The sequence below is a fragment of the Musa acuminata genome, chromosome BXJ2-11 (genome assembly GCF_036884655.1).
Source record: "Musa acuminata AAA Group cultivar baxijiao chromosome BXJ2-11, Cavendish_Baxijiao_AAA, whole genome shotgun sequence".
Lineage (NCBI taxonomy): Eukaryota > Viridiplantae > Streptophyta > Magnoliopsida > Zingiberales > Musaceae > Musa > Musa acuminata.
In genome coordinates this window covers 11,088,055-11,108,176 of record NC_088348.1, presented here as the reverse complement: position 1 = coordinate 11,108,176, position 20,122 = coordinate 11,088,055, and the positions used below count along the sequence as shown (strand labels likewise).

General features: G+C 35.9%; 1 protein-coding gene across 2 annotated transcripts; it reads left to right on the top strand.

The window, feature by feature from the left end:
• Positions 1 to 390: 390 nt before the first annotated feature.
• LOC135628016 (uncharacterized) lies at positions 391 to 13,328 on the top strand. Of its 2 annotated transcripts, XM_065134539.1 has the most exons (11): positions 391 to 633; positions 729 to 829; positions 931 to 1,041; positions 3,065 to 3,169; positions 3,358 to 3,462; positions 3,763 to 3,901; positions 8,938 to 9,053; positions 9,141 to 9,197; positions 11,638 to 11,882; positions 12,067 to 12,446; positions 12,609 to 13,328. In XM_065134539.1, the coding sequence occupies exons 1-9, from the start codon at positions 450 to 452 to the stop codon at positions 11,737 to 11,739; spliced, it is 1,020 nt and encodes a 339-aa protein (XP_064990611.1). In that variant the 5' UTR covers positions 391 to 449; the 3' UTR covers positions 11,740 to 11,882; positions 12,067 to 12,446; positions 12,609 to 13,328. The 2 variants fall into 2 exon arrangements, with proteins under 2 accessions (XP_064990611.1, XP_064990612.1); XM_065134540.1 differs by lacking the exon at positions 12,067 to 12,446 and having other exon boundaries at positions 12,894 to 13,328.
• The last annotated feature ends 6,794 nt before the right edge of the window (positions 13,329 to 20,122 follow it).

The window sequence follows — 20,122 nt, the reverse complement described above, 5'->3', positions numbered from 1 at the left end:
TAACAACACTGTGAGAATATGATCGTTCCCCTTTTATTTAGATTTCAAAAAATTAATTAGCTTAACATAGGCGGCTTCTAAAGGGGTATAATGACACGAACATCCGTCGGATTCTATTTGGGACGGACTGCGGGACTCGCCAAACAACCATCGTTATCACCAATCATTAAGGCAGGTAGATTAGTGGGAACACTCTGAGTATCAAGCTTTTGCATTTTAATCGCCAAAGACCCGTGTACCTGACTGTTGATTAGATTACCTGTGGGCACCCACGTGCGATCGACCAAATAGCTGCCGTACCTCTCCAATAACAGGGCCGGTATTCGTGTTGGTGCGGTTTTGAGACTCCGATAATATTTATGCAAAGATATTTATATGATCTGTTTCATGGATTGGCTCTTCCCCCTCCCTCCCCTCAACCCGAGCATAATTGGGCGTCGCTGCCGCTGATGGCGTCCTCTGCCCTCTCTCCTTCTCCTCCGTTCTCCTCCCTTCATCACCGTCAACAGCGTCATCTTCGTACTTCCGCAAGCCCTTCATCCCTCCCCGCCGCCCTCTTTCCCCTCTTCGGCTTCCCCAATGCCGACCCTCACCGCCGCCGCACTTCCGTTCTCATCCTCTCCTCCTCCTCCAGTATGAATAATCTTCTTCCTTCACCACTCTCTACACGAATTACTCAACCGACTAACCCGGGCCTATTTGTTGGAATGTTTCGTGGCGTGGCGCAGATGCTAGGCCGGTCTACGGGCGTGAGTTGGAGCGGAAGCAAGAAATACTGGAGACCCACGGCCTCGACCCGTCGGACTGCATCTCCCTATCTGCCCACAAGGTTCGATTTATTCTTCCTCTTTTCTCATTAACTGTATCTACTCCCCTGTGTAATTCTTCAATCTTTGTTGTATTTGGTTGAATCATCAATGCACGCCGTAGCTGAGGAGGAGGAGGAGGGATGAAGAAAACAGGGCTGGGAAGGGGAAGCGCATGCCCCTGCCACTTGACGAGCCGAAGCCGCCGCCGCGGACTACCCATAGGCTGCTTCAGGTACTCCCCGCGGGAAGTTCTTACTGTGTTTTACATTGTGCACATGGGTACAAACTAGCTTTGAAGTGGCAGCTGTTTTCCCTAGCTTCAGGCTACTTTGTGCACCATTATCGAGAGATTTCATGCTTTTCGACAATAGTAGTCCCTACGCCAAGGATCAGTCCACAATATAATCTCAGCTATCTTGTCGCATGATTCTAACTTTTAAGGCTAATAACGAAGTTAGGGAAATAGTGGAAATACCTTCAGCTAATGTGCTACCCCATATTGATGATTGTCATATCTCCCAGACATTGATAAGCGAACATGAATGCTGTTAATATAGTTTCCTTTTTTCTGGAAAAAAAAGGTGAACATGAATGCTTCCGTGCTGGTCTTTTTGTGCAAAGGGGAAAGCAGCTCATGTTTGAGTGCATAACTTTTTTCTTGATGTTTCCATCCCCATATTTAATATAAATACATTTGCATTTTTTATAGAAGGCATTATACCTTTTTTTATTTATTTTCCCTTTTAGGTCATTCATCCTCCCAAATCTATTGAGATGTTCATCTTTCCTCTTGGAACATCTTCTTGATACTTGGATCCTTTAATGAGTCTCGTGGGGCGATGCACCTGCCTTTCTGGGGTGCATATATATATATATATATATATATATATATATATATATATGATGGTCTTCTTTCCTTGCTTTTTTCTATATTTCCAAAATTTCTGCAAATTATGGTGATTTTCCTTTTTTGGGAAATTAGTTATTTTGTGCGCTTCTAGTCTGTGAAAATGGAGGAAAACATGGGTTCATGATTCTAAAAGATAAAAGTGAGGGAAAATGGACCAATAAAAAATTCCTGTACACATTTGATTATAATAAAAGCATTATTAATTAAATGGGTTAAGGTCTAATTTACTATTGTTCTACTTATTTACTGGAACTAGGATACCCGGATTGTCATAATTGGTTTTGTGCAGCATCACGTAAGCAATGTTGTGATAAAACTACTTTTGAGGAGAACTTTTGTGAACTTTTTTACTGTTTAGGTGATTGTTTGCACACATCATTTTCAACTAAATGATTGATGCCATCCAAGTGTAGATTAGGATTCATTTAAGTTGGTTTGAGTTTTGAAATGTTTTAAAACTCTGTATAGGTCCAGGTTTATTAATCAGTTGGTCTAAGTAATAGCTAGGTAGTTCAGATCCAATCTTAACAGAGTGGCAATCCAGATCTCAACTCTGACCTAGATCCTGAAAATCTTGGCAAAAGTAGTATATAGCAATCACAAGACCATTGTATAACAACTACTGAATATACATGCCATTTTAACATAGCTGTGTTCCTTGCAAAGTGTAGCAACACTTAACCAATTAGATGGCTGGTTTAGGTATCAACCTCTACCATAGGGCTTGAGCAAATAGGGAACCATAAAGAGGTTTCCTGTTAAAATGATTAAAATGCATAAATTAATCATACTTGATAAGTAGAAGGAAAAATTCAGTTTGTGCATTCGTGAGAGCAACTTTTATTAACTGTATATCATTACAAAATCACATGCCTAAAAGAAAAAATCTTGACCAGGTAGAACCATTTTTTAATTAGTTCTTTAGGAACATCATGGTCTTGTGTCATTCATTCCCAGTTGTTAACTTTGAAGTTTGAATCATGGCCACATCAAGCATCTTACAGGATGAGGCCCTGGGATGACTCTATGGGTTTAATTTACTTGTAATTTGAAACTTCCAACTTGGGTACAACATTCGTTCAGTAATCCTTCCAGAAATTTGCCTCCTCACTTGTTTCTCATATTTGTATGATTTAGTTTATGACTACAGTTCCCTTTTCTGCAACTGCTATGTTTCAGGTAACTTCATAATTATTTATCATGAACCATATCCTTTTGATGCTTCTTCATTTTTGGAGATTGAGAAAATACAGGATGGTTTATTTGTTCGATTTCAAGTTTATTTCTCAGATTGTCATGGCTTTGTTAATTAAGAAATGGATTTTGTTTTTTTTTTTTTGCCTAGGTGTTAGGAGGAAAAGCTCGCAGGAAGAAGTTGCTTTCGCCTAAAGGTATGGATGTCCGACCTATGATGGAAGTTGTCAGAGGAGCAGCCTTTGATATTTTACTGGTATGGATGAGATCTGCAGAACTTAGTTGGTGTTATTTAAAATTGCAATTTATTTGTACTTGAAAATGTCACAATTATAATCTTCAGCATCCTTAGCATACCATAATATATATATATATATATATATATATATATATATATATATCTCCAATAATGAGATTGGTTTCAATAGTTTCTATGGCTTTTAGGTGGCTGGTGGCTGTCCTGCTTCGCTAAGGCCAGGACGCTGGTTGGACTTGTATAGTGGAACTGGATCTGTTGGAATTGAAGCTATAAGCCGTGGATGTTCAGAGGTGTTTTCTAAGTTAGAAACTTTATTTGTATATTAGTTTCAAGTATTTCTGTCCGTCTCATTTCATACCTGCTTCAGCTTCTGAGTTTCACAACTGATCTTGCTGGCAACCCTTATGATCTGGTAGACAAAATAGTCGGTTTCTGTTTGTTTGGATTTACCAAGTTGGTTATCCTTGATTGGTGGCTCATTGTTTAATGAAAATTAATATCTTGCCAATATAAGCCGTCTCCTTGTTCTATTCTTCTTCATCGTTTTATGTGTTATTTATTGTAAACCGCCAATTTGCTTCTTTTCCCAGGTACACTTCGTTGAGATGGATCCTTGGGTTGTCTCTGAAGTGCTGCAACCCAATTTAGAATGGACAGGATTTTCTAATGTTTCAGTTATACATACAATTCGTGTTGAAAGATTCTTGGAGCAAGCTGAACAATCTTCAGGTACTCATGTTGCTTTACCTGCCATTAGTTCATTGCAATCCTTGTCAACCTTAACTAGGACCATAAATTTGTCCAAAGGACTGGCTTTACTGATAACTATTCCTTTTTCTTATAATCGGCAATAACTGTGGTCATAATTTTGTTTGCATCTCTAGATTATTGGTAGCTTGCTCACTTATTAATTAAATATTAGAGTCAAACTAAGTGCTCCATGCATGCTTAGTGGCTTGTGGCTGCCACAGAATGGAGTTGGTACATTTTTTCAAACGCATATGTGCTACTAACAAAAAGCACCAAATAATGTTCACTGTAACACTTGTGAACGTTTTCACATTTTTCTATGATTAAAGCACTTTGTTGTGCCCATCGAGGCATGACGTGCACTTCATGGGCATGCATCCATGGCCTATGTCTGTATATTGTTGACAAAGTAAGATGTGATTAGTAGGCGGTATACTCATGAACCATTTTGTTCCGTTGAGTGTTTTGAGTCTACTGATTATACTGTTCTGAAGAGAAATTATCCATTTTTTTAAGAAGTAATATCTTTTACCCTCTATTTTTGGGAATGTTAGAAATCATTTCTGGGTTCCTAAGTTGTATGATCATGTTTTATATTTTGGTAAATCATGGAAGTCTTTGATGTTTTTATAGAAGCTCAGTTGCTGGTTTTATTGAGTCAAATAGGGTACTAAGTTATTTTGCCTTAAGGGTCATCAAGTGGTGTTTAACACTGCTTATATGTTTATATTTGTTGATAGGATTTTGAAGATTAGAAGTTTATTGTACCTGGCATGCTTTATTTGTATCAGTGTGAGGTTAAATTTTAGTCCTCTCATATTTAGTATCCTTCCATTGAAGTAAAATAATGCCTACAATAGTTAATTGGAAAGTATATATTTTATTTGCAAATTCTTTACAATTTGGTTTAAAGTGGAATAAAATCCCAAGAAGCTAACATATTAGTTAATCATTTGCTCTCACATGAAGGGCATGCCTTTGCCAATCCCTTCTTGTCCTTGGTAAAGTTGTATTGGGTATAGAGTATCATAGAATTAAACACCAAATCACTGAGTACAGTGGGTGGTTGACTAATGGATTTGAGGTTCTTGTGATAGAGACCATGCTTGACTTTCGTATGTACTTGCGTCAGGATTGGTGTGCTTCAAGGAGGCTTTGGATGCATTATCTTTATACATAATGAGTTCATGACAGTCAATAATTAAAATTAGAGGAATTGGTCAACCTTGCCTACAATATAGGAAAGTTAAGCTATACTAGTGTTGATTTATGGGTTAATAATATAGATATACTTATTACAAGTTCTATTGCTAATGCATAATATTCGAGATAGTGATGTTTTATGTTAATTTTGGCATGGATTTTAATATTGATTCACAAAATAGTTCTGTATTTAGGCAACAAAAGGGTATCCAATTTTACCTTCACATTGAATGAAGATATAAGATCTGCGATATTTCTTATTTTCCTTTTTATAGTTATGGGTGCTTTAATATTTTTGATATAGTACACTATTATTTGTTCTTTTATTTTTCTAAAAAATGTAACTCTCAAAAATTTAGATTGTTTGGATGTATGATAGATTGCATCACAGTTAGCCCTTTTTATTTTCTTACAATTTAATCAAGCTAAGACACAAAGTGGACTTGGATGCACACAATTGAAATATTATTTAGATTATGAAACTCATGGTTCGGTTTACCGATCCGTGCTGATGTACTGATCGGTCATCAGTACAGTACATACCGATATACCGACACACAATACAATGAGGTATGTCGATAGACTGATATGTACCACCTATATCGGTCCCTTGTCAAACTGGTATATATCGGGCGGTACACCGTGGTATGACGAACCTTGATGAAACTTATGATATATATATATATATATATATATATATATATATATATATATATATATATAATTTAAAAAATTTTATTAATAAGTTGCACTTCTTGAAAAAGTAGACTGACATTAAAAATATTAGGTGGAGTTTCAAACGTTGATGCCCATACAATAATAACAACAACAAAGTCATAAATTCCTAACTATTTGATATCAGTTGCATGGATTTTTTTGTATCGTTGAGTTATGTGAAAGTCATATCCTTAGCTAAGAGTATCTAAATCTTCAATTATATTTTTTTTGTAATTTCTTTTCAGGTCACCCTCTACCTCTCCTCGTATTAATCATTTCACCACTCATTAATAGCACTTTAAAAAATTTTGTGAATGTCTCAAGTACATTAAGTTTGGGCCTTTCTTACAAAATTTGTTTGCCACCTCTAACCAAATGTTGGCTTGCCAAAGCAAAACAGAATTGGCAGAGATTCAGAATACATCTTCCATGAGAAGCTTTTTCTTTTTCAAATGCACTGTTGTTAGGCAAGGATTTTCATACCATGGTGTAGGGGTGTGCCTATATCTTCTTGGCACTGTATAGGGTAGCACATATCAAAGGTCAACATTGGCATCTTTGTTGTAGATTGACATGATGCATGTTGGTATTGTTTCTGCATGGTATTTTTCAACCTGTCTTGTAGGTTGAGTGATGACCATTTTTACATTCTATAAATGATCTTCCTATCAGAGTATTTCCAATTCAAGAATTAACCTTTACAAAGATGAAAGGGAGAGAGTGAGAGACGAGAATAAACCACTAAGGTATGATAATTATGCTGTAATTGTAGCAAAACGATTACCAAGACTTGCAGTATGGTACACAATCCCATCTAAAGACACGTTTATCCCTTCTTTTCCTTCTCTCCCTCCTCTCCTCTTCCTCTTTTGCTTTTCCCTCCTCTTTTTCTCCTTCTACTTCCCCTTCTCTGTATTATGGTACATACTAGTCTACCATGTTTCAGTACATCATTATTAACGAATCCATGTAAATCTGGTCATCCACCAGTGTGGATCTATACTCAAGATGTAAAACCCTCCTTAGGAGGGTGATTCTTAGGAGACAAGAGTATAACTAAAATAATAGACAAATAGAAAATCTAGCTGCCAGTGGAGGTGGGACCCTTAGGAGGGTGATTCGGTGTCTAATGGCTTCATAACATTGTGCCGATATGCATCCATCGACACAACATTGTTAGGTAAACAAGAACTTCTTTCCTTCACCCACTTAAGAAGAGTGGAAGACCCAAAAGTGGTAAAGGATCCAATTGGGTCAGCCACTTATCAATATAAGAGTATAGATATAAAATAAAATTGTTCTGGATGTATCCATTATGTATTTGGTTGGGATTTCATGTAAATACTTATCACAATCTAATATGGATGGACTAGGTGGCACATTCCCAACTTTCAAAGATGTTGTACATCTTGTTGAAATTGTACTAGCATGACATTTTGTTGTCTATGTTGTCTCTTTTGGAAAGCTGCATCAGGTTGTAAATTGATTATTGGGATATGAGTCCACATGTTTGTCTACTAAGCATCTCAAATTGAATGTATTAACAATAAGTTGAGCCTAGATTGCTTGGTACTCCTTGTAGAGGAGAGATCTGTTTTTTAAAATAATCCCATGGTCAAAGCTAAAAAACAAAGATCTCACAAATGGACAAATTAAAATTTCATTTGTAGAAAACTTTTATCTGAAGAAATGATGCTTCATGTTGAGGGATACCTTTCCTACAACCCTTCTGCCGGATGTACTTTTAGCTATTATATTGCTCTTTTGACTATTATCTATTTCCTTGAGACACTAAGATGTTATATTTATGAAATTTTTGCAATTTTCTCGCTGGAGATGTTTTCTAGTTCAAGTTGATACCCATCATAGGATGCCAATATGATACATTTAGGATGAGTGCTTATTTTAGCGAAACTTGGACATATTTTAGTGTGCTTATGCATACAGTGATTGGTTGGTGTGTTGGTTCCACTGTTATGTAAGAATATATGGTATCATTTTCAGTGATTGAAAAAGGCGCTCGGGCGCTCGGGCGAGGCGAGGCGAGGCCCGAGCGCCTCACTAATCTCCCAGGTGGCGCGCTTCAAACAGGTGCCACTTGGGCGCTTCGGGTGAGCGCCTGGGTAAACCAAGGCGACCGAACCAGGATTTTAGGTCTGGTTCGGTCCTGGTTCGGTTGCTAGTTAGTTCAATCGAACCAACTAAACCGATATAACCTTTACCCAACCCTAACCCTTACCCAACCCTAACCCGCTGCCACTGCCACCGCCACCGCCGCTCCCGATCCCGATCCTGATCCCGATCCCGATCCCAATCTCGCTGCTCGCCACTGTCGCTGCTCGCAAACGTTGTCGTTGTCGCCGCTCGCCACTGTCGCTGGTCGCAAACGCTGCCTCTGTCGCTGCTCGCGCCTCCTGCTACTCGTCGCTCCTGCTCCTGCTCCCGCTGCCGCTACTTGCCGCTGTCGCTGCTCGCCGCTCCCGCTCCCTTTCCCGCTGCCGCTGCTGCTTGCCGCTGTCGCCACTCGCCGCTGCTTCATCGTTTCTTCGTCAGCAGGCTTATATTGTTAATATTAAGTTTATTTGAATTTTGAAATGATTAATTTTCAACACTGTTAATAAAATTTTATTGTTTTGAATTTTGAAACTTTTTGTTAATGTGACATTGTGATTTTGTATCTTAGATTTTTTTAATTTAATAGCATATTTTTATTTAAAATTTTAAATAATTATATTTATTAATTATATTATATATTTTTATATTTTAGCGCCTCGCTTCGTTCGGGCGAGCGCTTAGCGCCTTGGGCATTTTTGGACCTTGGCGCCTTTTGGCGCCTCGCGCTTTTTAAATCACTGATCATTTTCACTTTTGGTGGCCATACCATATTAGAATTTGTAAATTGATTTTAGTTATTGAATGACTAATATTGCCTATAATAACAACATATTTAAACTGTATCCAAAAAAATAATTTATGGCCTTGTTTCAATATTAATTCTTATCTAGCTGAGTCATTCTTTATGTTTTCAAGTTGCTAGCTCTTCAGTCTAAAGACTTGCCATAGCTGATAAATTTGAAAATTTTCTTCTGTTGCAGATAAGAACATATCATTTGACTATATAAGTGTCACACCACCCTACATGGCCGTCGATTATACCGTGCTCATGGATCATCTTGGAAAATCACCTTTGGTTGGAGAAGACTGTTTCATCGTGAGTCATGCTTTGGCATAATTTTTTTCTTTTTTCTTAATGCTGCTCTGGTCAGATTTAACTGTAATACTTGTCTTTTTTTGCTAGCTGGTGGAGTATCCCCTTAAGACTTTGTTGGCTGACTCTTGTGGTCATCTCATAAAAGTACTTTCTATCAACTTTTTATTTTTGTATTCTTATCTTAATATCTTTAATAGTATGATAATTTTTTATTTCGTTATGTTGGCACTTGTCAGACAGTAAAATACTTTTGTTTTAGGTTGATAAGGGATTAAATTAGAACAATAGTTTGTTACAAAAAATTTGTTTTTTTTAAATGTTTTAATATTAGGGATATAATACCCTGCTTTAGTCTCACATTAGAATTGATTATGGGTTTATAAGGGTTTGATGGGTAGAATGTTGTAAGTTAGATTTAGGCATTTTGGACTGGTGGTTCAGGTTTAATAAGTTAAAGTTATCTTATTGGAAGTAGTCATGATAAATGGTATTAGAAGTAATCTAGTATTGAGGAGGGTGAAGGACTCGACTAAGAAAGGACTACTTGTGGACGGGACTAAAGGGCACGCCATAGTGTGAAGCCATCACTAGGCTAGGCCTCACATGCATTAAGGTTTATGACCTATTTTGGTTCCTAATCAAATCTTCAAGCGAGAAATATTTCAATATTTTGATTTAGTTTGACATTGGAAGTGGCTATAGATTTTGATTAACTTATAAGGGTCTAATGAATATAGTACTATTAACTTGGGCTTAAGTTATTCCATTGGGATGGATCATGACTTGGGACATTTTGTTTATTTGTTCTAGTTCTTTGGTGAAAGGAACTCATAGTGTGGACTATAACATTTTGTTTGTCATCATACAAGATGTTTTTTTCGTGTGGATTATCATAGCTTGTCCCTTGCTGTATATTAGTCTATAATAATAAATCTATGCTTGTTAAACTTATCCCTCTTGTTTATTAATGTCATGCTTATGTTTATTTTACTACCCTGATTATTAAATTATGTCACAAATCGCTGTTGCTGTCATAGGACCAAGGCTCAAATGTGCAAGTCACACTATTTTGTGTGTTAAAGCTTTTCTCTATGATTCCTGTCACCCATTCTTTTACCGGCATTTAATATTCGATTTCTTTGTTTTATTTTGTGTTACCACTGAATAAACTAGTTCTTGTACATTTTTTTGGCACAATCTGTACACAAAATGATTATGGTTCTATAACTTATTAGTGTTTAATTCAACTAGAATGTACTGGCAATGATATTCTTTTCATGATTTATCTTTTCCATATGGCATTATGGTAATTTTTCATGTAGATGTAGGCCTATACGGATACTTGATGTCCTGGATACCTATGAATATTAGGCCTTAAGGTTATCAGCACAGGTGGTGTGTGAACTAGAATGTGCCTGTTGGAACGGAATTGTTTTGCAGCATTTCCTGTGGCACTTCTGCTCTGGCAAGACATTTTTTGTCATTAAGAATACTTTCTTCAAATATACAAAGGTTAATCAACAAATTTACTACAGGGAGAGTGGGCAGAATAATATATTAAAATAAATGGTGTCACTGAATTGTTGGTCCATATTTTTTATGATGATCTTTAGCGAATAGATGCAAATTGAACCAAAATTGTTTGCAAGTTTCTTTGAGTGCACTGAGGCCTCTGTTTGTATTACCTCTTTTTCTTGAAGAGGTTCTAGGTTCAAGTGTCTGTGGAGATGATGACATGGTACTCGCCTAGGTATTTCCCTAGGTGGAGGCCCTCCCCTCTATCATTTGCAAGAAAAAAAAAAAAGAGGGGGGGCGGGGGGCGGTCACGGTCAGAGTTAAGGAATTAATTATATCATCTATTAATTGTATGAAGCAGATATTTTTGCTTATGATTCTGAACTCAATTGTTTAATTTATCAGTTCCTCATTTTCTTCTCTACCTAACACCTCATATCCCAGACACCATTTCAGCATAAAGATAGATGAAATGTAATATACTATAGATGGACATATTGTATAAACCAAGGACCGTTGTGCCGTGTTGATTGGTGGTATCCGTCCCTTGGTGGACTGGCATTGACTGGTTAGTACTGTGAGATGGTATGCTGGTATGTATCAGTTTTCGGAAAACAGGCTGGAAAATGGTCAGAAAATAGGAAAAAATCATTTGTAAAGATTTTTTCTATTTAGATAAGAATAAAGTGTATCTAAGCCATAAATGAATAGTTTGGATCTAAGGAGTAAAAATTGAATTTATCTTTTTGGATCTGTTGGGAGGAAGTTTCTTCCATTGATCTTGAGCCATTTAAGAACTTTTAGTCGCAAGTAAGAGTTCACAAATGACAGTGAGAAAGAGCGAGAATGAGAGAGTGAGTGAAGGAGGAGAGGGAGAGGGATTTAAAGCCTCAATAAAGGCCCCAACGGTCAATTTCTATTTTTCCTCATTCAGGTAGCATGTTGAATTTTCCTGTATATCATTGTTTCTATTTATTCTGTTGCACAAACACTTTAGGCCTTCAAATAAAATGTTTGACAAGCCTATCAGTTAAGCAGTAATACTCACCCATTAAGTATCTTACTGCAGATAGCTGATAGGAGATTTGGCAGGACGAATCTGGTAATATATGGCCCATCTTGGGCTGAAAAGAAGAGGAAAAGCAGGAAGGATTTACTGACATTGGAGTAAACTTATGCTCAGAAGTAGTTCAAAGGACGAATTTTGATCTGGATCCTGTAATAACTAGAAAGATGATTTTATCTGCTGTAGCAATTGCAAAAGCCATGTTTTTGAATTGAGATGGAAGCATTACAGTTCTCCAACAGATTCAGGTAGCTCCCACTGGTAGTTGTTTTTTCTTCTTGTAGAATGGTCCTTAATATATCTTATCAATTGTCATTATTTTTGTTCACCGTTTATTTCACATTGAAGGATGTCTTTCACATATTTTCATACTCTTGGAAACTAAACTTTTATCAACCTTGATTACTGTGGCTTGTATGACTCAATTTTCAGGACTGCGGTTCTGTTTGGTTACTTTGGTATTGGCTTTAGTATCCAAGTTCGAGATCATCAGATTGGTTACTGTATAGTCCTTATCAGATCATGCAATAGGATTTCTTTATTTTTGAAACAAAGTGGATTGGCCAAGACCAATTCTTAAACTAAGCTGAAATTTGGACAGAACTGGCCAGAATTCACTGAAACTTGTTGGGATTGGTCGGAACGGGAACCAGTTGTGAATTGACTGATTCTCATCAATGGTTGTCCAATATGGTTGGCATCAGAAAATTCAGACGAATTTCCTGTCAAGTCTTTGCAGATTCTTAAAGTTCTAATTGATCCTAAAGAGTCCAGACAATCATCCAGGGGCAGTCCTTCGAAGTTCAAACCATGTATGTGTTCTAGTTTTGCATGTTTTTGGTGATTGGTTCATCTGAAACACAGGCATCAAAGAATACACAAAAATACATAGAGCCTTCTGAAGAGATTTTCTCATTGGATGATGTCATGGTTTGGTTTTATGAATGAACTCTGCAATCAATTTTGATTTACAGGTGTCGATACAGTTTATGGTCAAACAGTGAAACAAAATCAACATAATATGATCATTCCATAAGGATTTCAGATTAGATGTTTCTTCTGGTATCTTCAGGGAGATAAGTTTCTAGCCATTTTCATCTGCATTTATTTCTGAAATTATATTTATATGTGTAATAAGTTTTCTTTTCTGATATGGTTGATGACATGAATGGGTTCTATGCATCCAGGCAATTATTAATTTGTTGTGTCAACTTCAACATTTCTAAGGTCTAATATCACATTTTTTGCTGACTGGACAGACAAACGACTCCTCTTTCTTAAGAATGTCCTGAAGTAGCTGAAATGTTTTTGCAAAGGGGGTGCTGAAGAAGGTGATGCTGTATTGCCATTGTGTTAATGCAAATGATCCTGAGAAGGCAACAATGTCACTGCAACACTCCAATTGCTGTACCAGCAGGCAGATCCATCATCTTAATTGATATGCCTAAAATCAGATTATATTATATTTATAAACACGAGTTTCTCTTGGTATATTGAGATGGATGCTTGAACTTGGATTGTTTATGAAGGATATATGTTGCTAAGAGCCTTAAGAAGGGGCATTCATCTTTGCGGTACCCTTGGGTAAATAATTTTTGAGTAAGAATCCGCTGCAATTAGAACCAGTACATTCAAATGAATTATTCTACTTTCTCTGTTATTATTTGAATTAGTGAACTTCTTAAAGAACTCAATTTTTTGTGATATTTATTAAATAGGAATTTCCAATTCTTCAGAATTATTTGTAGAAATATTTAAATACATGTATCCATATCAAAATGTATAGCTTGTAATTGATAGTTATGATGATGATTATTATTATTATTGTTATTATTGTTATTATTATATTGACTGATGGATTTATGTTAGTATTCAAGGGTCTAATAGGTTAATGAAATCTGACAAGTATTTAAATTCTTGATCTCCATATTATAATATTTATTGTTAAAATCGGATCTTTTTTTAAAGTTTTTTAATAATGTTTATTGAGTCTGTTTAGTCCAGTTGTTTATTGAGTCGGTTTGATTTAGTTAGAGTCAAGTAGAGATTTATTTAATATTTATTTATTATTAGAGTTCAAGTCCTGATGAACTTTGGGTGGAACTCTATAAACAGGGATGTAATTACTTCTTTTCAATAATTTATGAAAAATATTATTCTGTCTTTTGATAAAACCTAAGAGGCCGATCCCCTCGAAGTGATCAAGGAGGGTCGATCCCCTTGAAGTGATCAAGGAGGGTCGATCCTTTCGAAACGATCAAGGAGGTCGATCCCCTTGAAGTGATCATCCCCTTTCTCTTCTTCTTTTTTACAATAAGACTTTAGGGTCTTATTATTTAGTATCAGAGCTACGATAAGATTTTAAGATCTTATCAAATCCTTATCTTCAACTTATGTCCATCCCTGAAAATACCTCATCAATGTTGGACAACCATTATAAAATATAAGTGTGTTTTTATTTTTTGGGTTAAAGTACTATTGCCATCTCTTGGATCCATAAAAAAAAAATATATTTTTTTTTCATGCTCAATTAAGTAATGTATTTATAGCTACTGTTAATAGTAGCTAATAAGAATTTATTATATATAATTATATGTATATATATATTTATTAAATTTAGGTTAATTATTTTGGATTAGTGATTCATAATAAATAGGTTAATGAGTAAATGATTCTATTGAGGATAAATGATCTAGTATTAGATATGATGATAGAGGTCAAAGAGATTAAATAAGGTGTACAAAAATTTAATGGATATATTATCATCCAAATAGAGTTATGTATTTTGGGCTAGTAATTCAAACCCAAGTTAATGACTAAATTATGCTATAGAGATTGATTGTGATAATTCATATCAGAATTAACCTAATATTAAATTAAGTTATTTTATTAATGATTAAATTTAGTCATGTTGGGAAGTGGAAGAATAACTAAGTCTATAAAGGTTTCTTATTAAGAATTTGACTTTAACTATTTTAAATTAGTAATTATATCAAATAAATGGTATTAAGATCGAACTAATCATATGCGGTAAGAGGGGGTGATGAAGCTGTTTATATATATATATATATATATATATATATATATATATAGAACTTGTCAAGCTTCTTATAAAACTGCGGCAAAACAGTGTCTTGAATCAGAGCAGAAAGCGGCCTCTCATAACCCTAACCTTCGTTTGGCCTTCGCTGGAGGAGCGCCCTGTGAGCCATGGATAGATACCAGAAGGTCGAGAGGCCGCGGCCGGAATCGGTCATCAACGAGAACGAGATCCGAATCACTAGTCAGGGCGTCGTACGGAACTACGTCAGCTATGCGACGAGCCTTCTCCAGGTGTGGATTCCTCTTTCTCGGAGATGCTTTCGTTGTTCAATCTAGTCGATTTCACATAGCTACTCAGTCGATTCTGTAACTGTCGATCGAAGATTAATGGCTAGTTGGCATTGCTGTGTCGTATAAATGACCTCATTTTATTTCTTCTCGTGTTCTACCTATGGGGGTGCTTCTTGTATTTGGTCTGACGGCGTGTGGCCCTTAGATCAGAGTCATCCTAGTTTCTGATGTTTACCGAAGAAAGCTCGAATCTTAAGAATGATCTCGTAATGTCACGAACTTGAAGTTGTTTTAACCATGTAAGTGATGACGAGAATATATATATATACATAAGTGATTCACTTTAGAAACGAAAGGTTAATGCACACGGTCGTAGTCAACCATTCGTTGCGGAATAAGTAGTGCTTTCTTCATGTGATTCTGTTAACTTGCAGAATATCTATTCTTTTACTTTTAGGTCTTAAATATTTAGTCTTAGGTCTTAAATATTTAGTCTTACATCGAAAGTGGACAAAAACTAAGATTAACCTATAAATGTTTGGAGAGTATATTATTGGTAATTTGGGTTTAAGCATTTTGGTTCAGTGGTTTAGGCTTTCAATGAAATTAGGCTGGTTATCCTATTAAGTTAAGATGTGATATTAAATTTGTATGTTATGAGTGGATCCCAATTCCCATGAATAGGTTGAACAAACATGCGATAGTTTCTTTTTGAAATGGAATGCAAGTTTTATGCTACAAAGTTGCCTACATTGACTGGATTCTAGCCGAAAGAAATTGCTTGCTTTCTCCCCTTTCATCATTGACTTCCATATTTGGAGCCTTTTATTATTTACCTTTTTGAACTTGTAATACTCCTTCAACTAATGTTTTGTCTGTCAGATGACATGTGTAACATCATTCTCAAAAAAAAAAAAAAAACCACAGTGCCATCATTTATTTAATGAGAACTAGTAAATGTATAAGATATCTAATCTAGTAGTGTCTAACAAGTATCTAACTTCCTACAACACATCTCATGCCAAATGGTGTCGTGACATGGTGCATGCTTAAGCACATGTCTTTTTTATGTTTTGCTGACACATGCATGATGGTGGGATAAACATCTTCTAGACCTATTGATGAAATGTTGAAAAAAAAAATCCTCTCTCTTTATATGTGATCATTTGTGTAGCTTGATGGATGAATGAAATACAAATTATTTTGTTGCAAGAGGCTGTATTTGTTGAAATAAAATCATTATATTGTGGGGGATATGATTAATAAATTATTCCTTTACTAATTGGTTTATAGGTTTTCTTCCCCCATCCCCACCCAAACATCTGGTAATTAGAATCAATCAAATTTAAACAAACATAATATCATAAAACTAAGGGTGCTAAATGCATGCATTCTCAATGCCAATTTTGTGTCAGCTTGAGAACCTTGCTCCATGAGAGGGTGGGCCTTGGTCTCACGGTACGATTGCTTCTTTATGATTTACATGAATAAAAATTCGGGTCACGAAAACAACTTTTTTCTCACAAGGGTAAGACTGCACAATTGATGGTCCCCACACTCTGTTTTGGCTGTAGGTTTGAACAATGCACCACCCTTTCTATGTGAATGCCAATATGTGCTAGTAGGCATAGGTCTTAACTCATTCTTTGTGTGACATCTAAGTCCATCATTATATCTTGGTATCCCATGAGTTTCAATCATGTGTGTATATGTAATTCTTTGTTTATTTGCAATATAAGCATCATTATTATCCATGGCATGAATGATCTCTGGATCTTAATACAAATTTTGAGAGGGTTATGTGAAAAAATGCAGTATATTATGAATAAATATCAATTTAACATTGTTCCCTCAAGCTGGTGTGGATACAGTCAATAAATGTAGTGACTTGAAATTTAAAAGGCTACCCAACAATTAGGAATGCGTACCTTTAAGGTTGCACTTTAAGCTTATGAGTGGTACTGAATTTTCTTCAGAAATGTCAAAGAAAATATAGGAGGCAGAATGACAATTTCTCTATTTAAGTTGTGAAGATTTGTTAAACCTTTAGTTGATTAGTCTTGCTGCCATGCAGCAGAGAAATGCTTTCGTGGAGAATCTTTATAATGAGGGTACTAAGTAACAGCAATGGAACTTACAATTAAGATTGCAACTACTTTGTTATTTTTAGTAGTGTTATTTAACTTCAGTAAGGTTGGTATTACACATGATTTTTTTTTTTTTGGTGAAGAATTGTAGATTCACAAATTCACCTTCTCATGTTGAATAAAAGATGTTCCAATATGTTGAATCTGGACACCATGATGTTTAGGTAAAAGTCTTATTTTGAATGAGATTTGATTTGAGTCAAATTCTAGTCAGTTCAGGTTGCTTGAAAAATTTTTGCCAGGTAAGAAACAACCAGAAGTTTATTGTGCAACCTGGAAATGGAGGGAGTAATTGGAATAAAAGCTGTTCCATTATGTTGAATCTGGAACATGATGTTCAGGTAAAAGTAGGATTTGATTTGTGTCAAATTCTAGTCACTTGGGTTTGGTGGGAAATTTTTGTTAGTGAAGAAACAAGGAGCAGTCTGTTGATCACCCTGGCGAAGGAGGGAATAAAAGATGTTCCAACATGTTGAATCTGAATACCATGATGTTTAGGTAAATGTCTTATTTGAGTGGGAATTGTTTCGAGTCAAATCCTGGTCAGTTCTCAGAAAATTTTGATAGGTAAGAAACAAGCAGCAGTTTGCTGTGCACACTGGAAAAGGAGGGAGGAATTGGGATAAAAGATGTTCCAATATTGCTGAATCTGGACACTGGCCTTTAGGAAAAGGTCTTAATTGATTAGGATTTGCTAATCGGTTCGTTGAAGTAGTTGAAAAGTTTGATTTGATTTGTCTTTGTGTTTCTTGACATAAAGAGTCCTATTCACAGGACCTCCTGTCCACCAATGTAATTTTCTTTTCTGGCCAAGGGTTCCTCCTTATCCCTCAATCCTTGTTGCTCAACTTTTCTTCTCTTTTTCCTTTCTGCTTCAGCAGCCAGTCATCCCTTTTTGTTTTGTTTTTTTTTTGCCTGTGATCTGTCATGTATTCAATCTGAGTAGCCAGCAGAGACCGGACTCTCGCTGGAATCTTCTGCGGTGATCAAACAAGTGCAGCAGTCCCAATCTGAAGCAAGGCATGTCTCTGTCTACCATCTGTTATTACTGTCCTAAGATCAATATCTGACATCTTTTAGTAGGATTGTGAACTTCCCTGGCACCCTCCTATTCATGTCAATCTGAAGAATTTGGCTGCTATCGTGAGGTCGAAACCAACTTATCAGCCTTCAACCATCAAGTCCCTCTATTTTCATCTAGAACTAAATTGGCAGTCTTTGTTTGATTGTCTGTGTTTAGGAATGATTGTGTACAGTAAGTTGTGGTGGCCAATATGGATTAAGTAGGGCTCAAAGGGTTCTAAATATGTACAGGATGAGGTTATTCAAAAAGAAAAGAAAAAGGAATCTTAGGAGATTAATTGTACCAATTTCCTCGCTTGACAGGAGTAGGTTTTTAGCTAATGAATGATATGTAGGATGATGGATCTTAAAAATTAGACTAACCATTGTTGGCAGGAAGATTTAGAGGAACACACTTTTGCAAAGAACCAGTGTTATTTTGTGAAGCATTTCCAACGAAACTGAGGTAACTGCAGAAAGATTCAAATCAACAGGAATAAGAAAGTCAGAGAACCAAGCTCTTATAATCATGTCTTTCTGTGGCTCACGCTTGAATTGGCTATCTTGTACAGAATCATTGAATGGGATTTGTTGGACTAGATTGGACGACTTCAGATTGCCAAAATAATTCTACTTGACCTTCAAAGAAGAAGGCTGTGCATTTTTTTTTCTGCCAAACAGATGCTAACCCAGTCTACATGTAGAAGAGGAAATTATTTGTGTATCATTGGAGTGTTCGACTAGATATAAGTTTTATCTAACACATTCTTCACACGATATATCACCTGATTTGACATGTGTCTGCTGACTTGATTCCATCATTAGCTCTTCTTCTTATATCATTGCCATGACCATTGCCATCTCCGCTTCAATCATGTGTGAAAAAGTATGTTTTTTTAAGTGAGATTTTTATATAAGATATTTAGATTTTTATGTGCACTTTTCAATGCATATTATTTAAGTGTAAATAGGTTTGTTAATTCTGTAAAATTTAAGTCATTTTTTCAAAAACTAATTATATATTATCTCAAGTGATCAAACTTTGTTAGCATTCTTAGGTTTAAAAAAATTATATTGAAATCTTTATAGTTATGAAAAATGAAATATATAGTTTCATTTATCTTAATTTATTCGATTTTACTTACGAAAGCATAAAAACGATGAGTAGAAAGATAATTTTAATGCTCTACATTTGTGTCGACATCGACGTAGATGCAGAGTGACGAAAGGGCTGCTTGACATCTACATCGGTATTGACACAAACGTAAAGTGTCGACATCTATGTCATATTCTTCCTCCACTCCATTTGTCTTCTTTTCTCATCCACAACAACCGCCTAAAGTGTCGTTGTCCGTCACCATCGAAAATATAACTAGGACGTTGACATTTAAGATAAAATCGATAGTGTCGTTGGTCTGCCACCACCTATAGTATCGTTGTTTTAAGATAAATATATAAATAAAATCGATGACATTTAAGATAAGTATATTTATATAAATATTATAATATAAATTAAATGTTCATCGTCTAGGCTGACCATTACTAGACGAACCATTTAACAACACTGTGAGAATATGATCGTTCCCCTTTTATTTAGATTTCAAAAAATTAATTAGCTTAACATAGGCGGCTTCTAAAGGGGTATAATGACACGAACATCCGTCGGATTCTATTTGGGACGGACTGCGGGACTCGCCAAACAACCATCGTTATCACCAATCATTAAGGCAGGTAGATTAGTGGGAACACTCTGAGTATCAAGCTTTTGCATTTTAATCGCCAAAGACCCGTGTACCTGACTGTTGATTAGATTACCTGTGGGCACCCACGTGCGATCGACCAAATAGCTGCCGTACCTCTCCAATAACAGGGCCGGTATTCGTGTTGGTGCGGTTTTGAGACTCCGATAATATTTATGCAAAGATATTTATATGATCTGTTTCATG

Coding starts and splice junctions, on each gene's coding strand:
- LOC135628016 (XM_065134540.1), top strand. CDS start 450: ATGGCGTCCTCTGCCCTCTCTCCTTCTCCTCCGTTCTCCTCCCTTCAT. Junction 3,170..3,357: donor CAGCCTTTGATATTTTACTG/GTATGGATGAGA, acceptor TATGGCTTTTAG/GTGGCTGGTGGCTGTCCTGC. Junction 9,198..11,637: donor CTTGTGGTCATCTCATAAAA/GTACTTTCTATC, acceptor ATCTTACTGCAG/ATAGCTGATAGGAGATTTGG.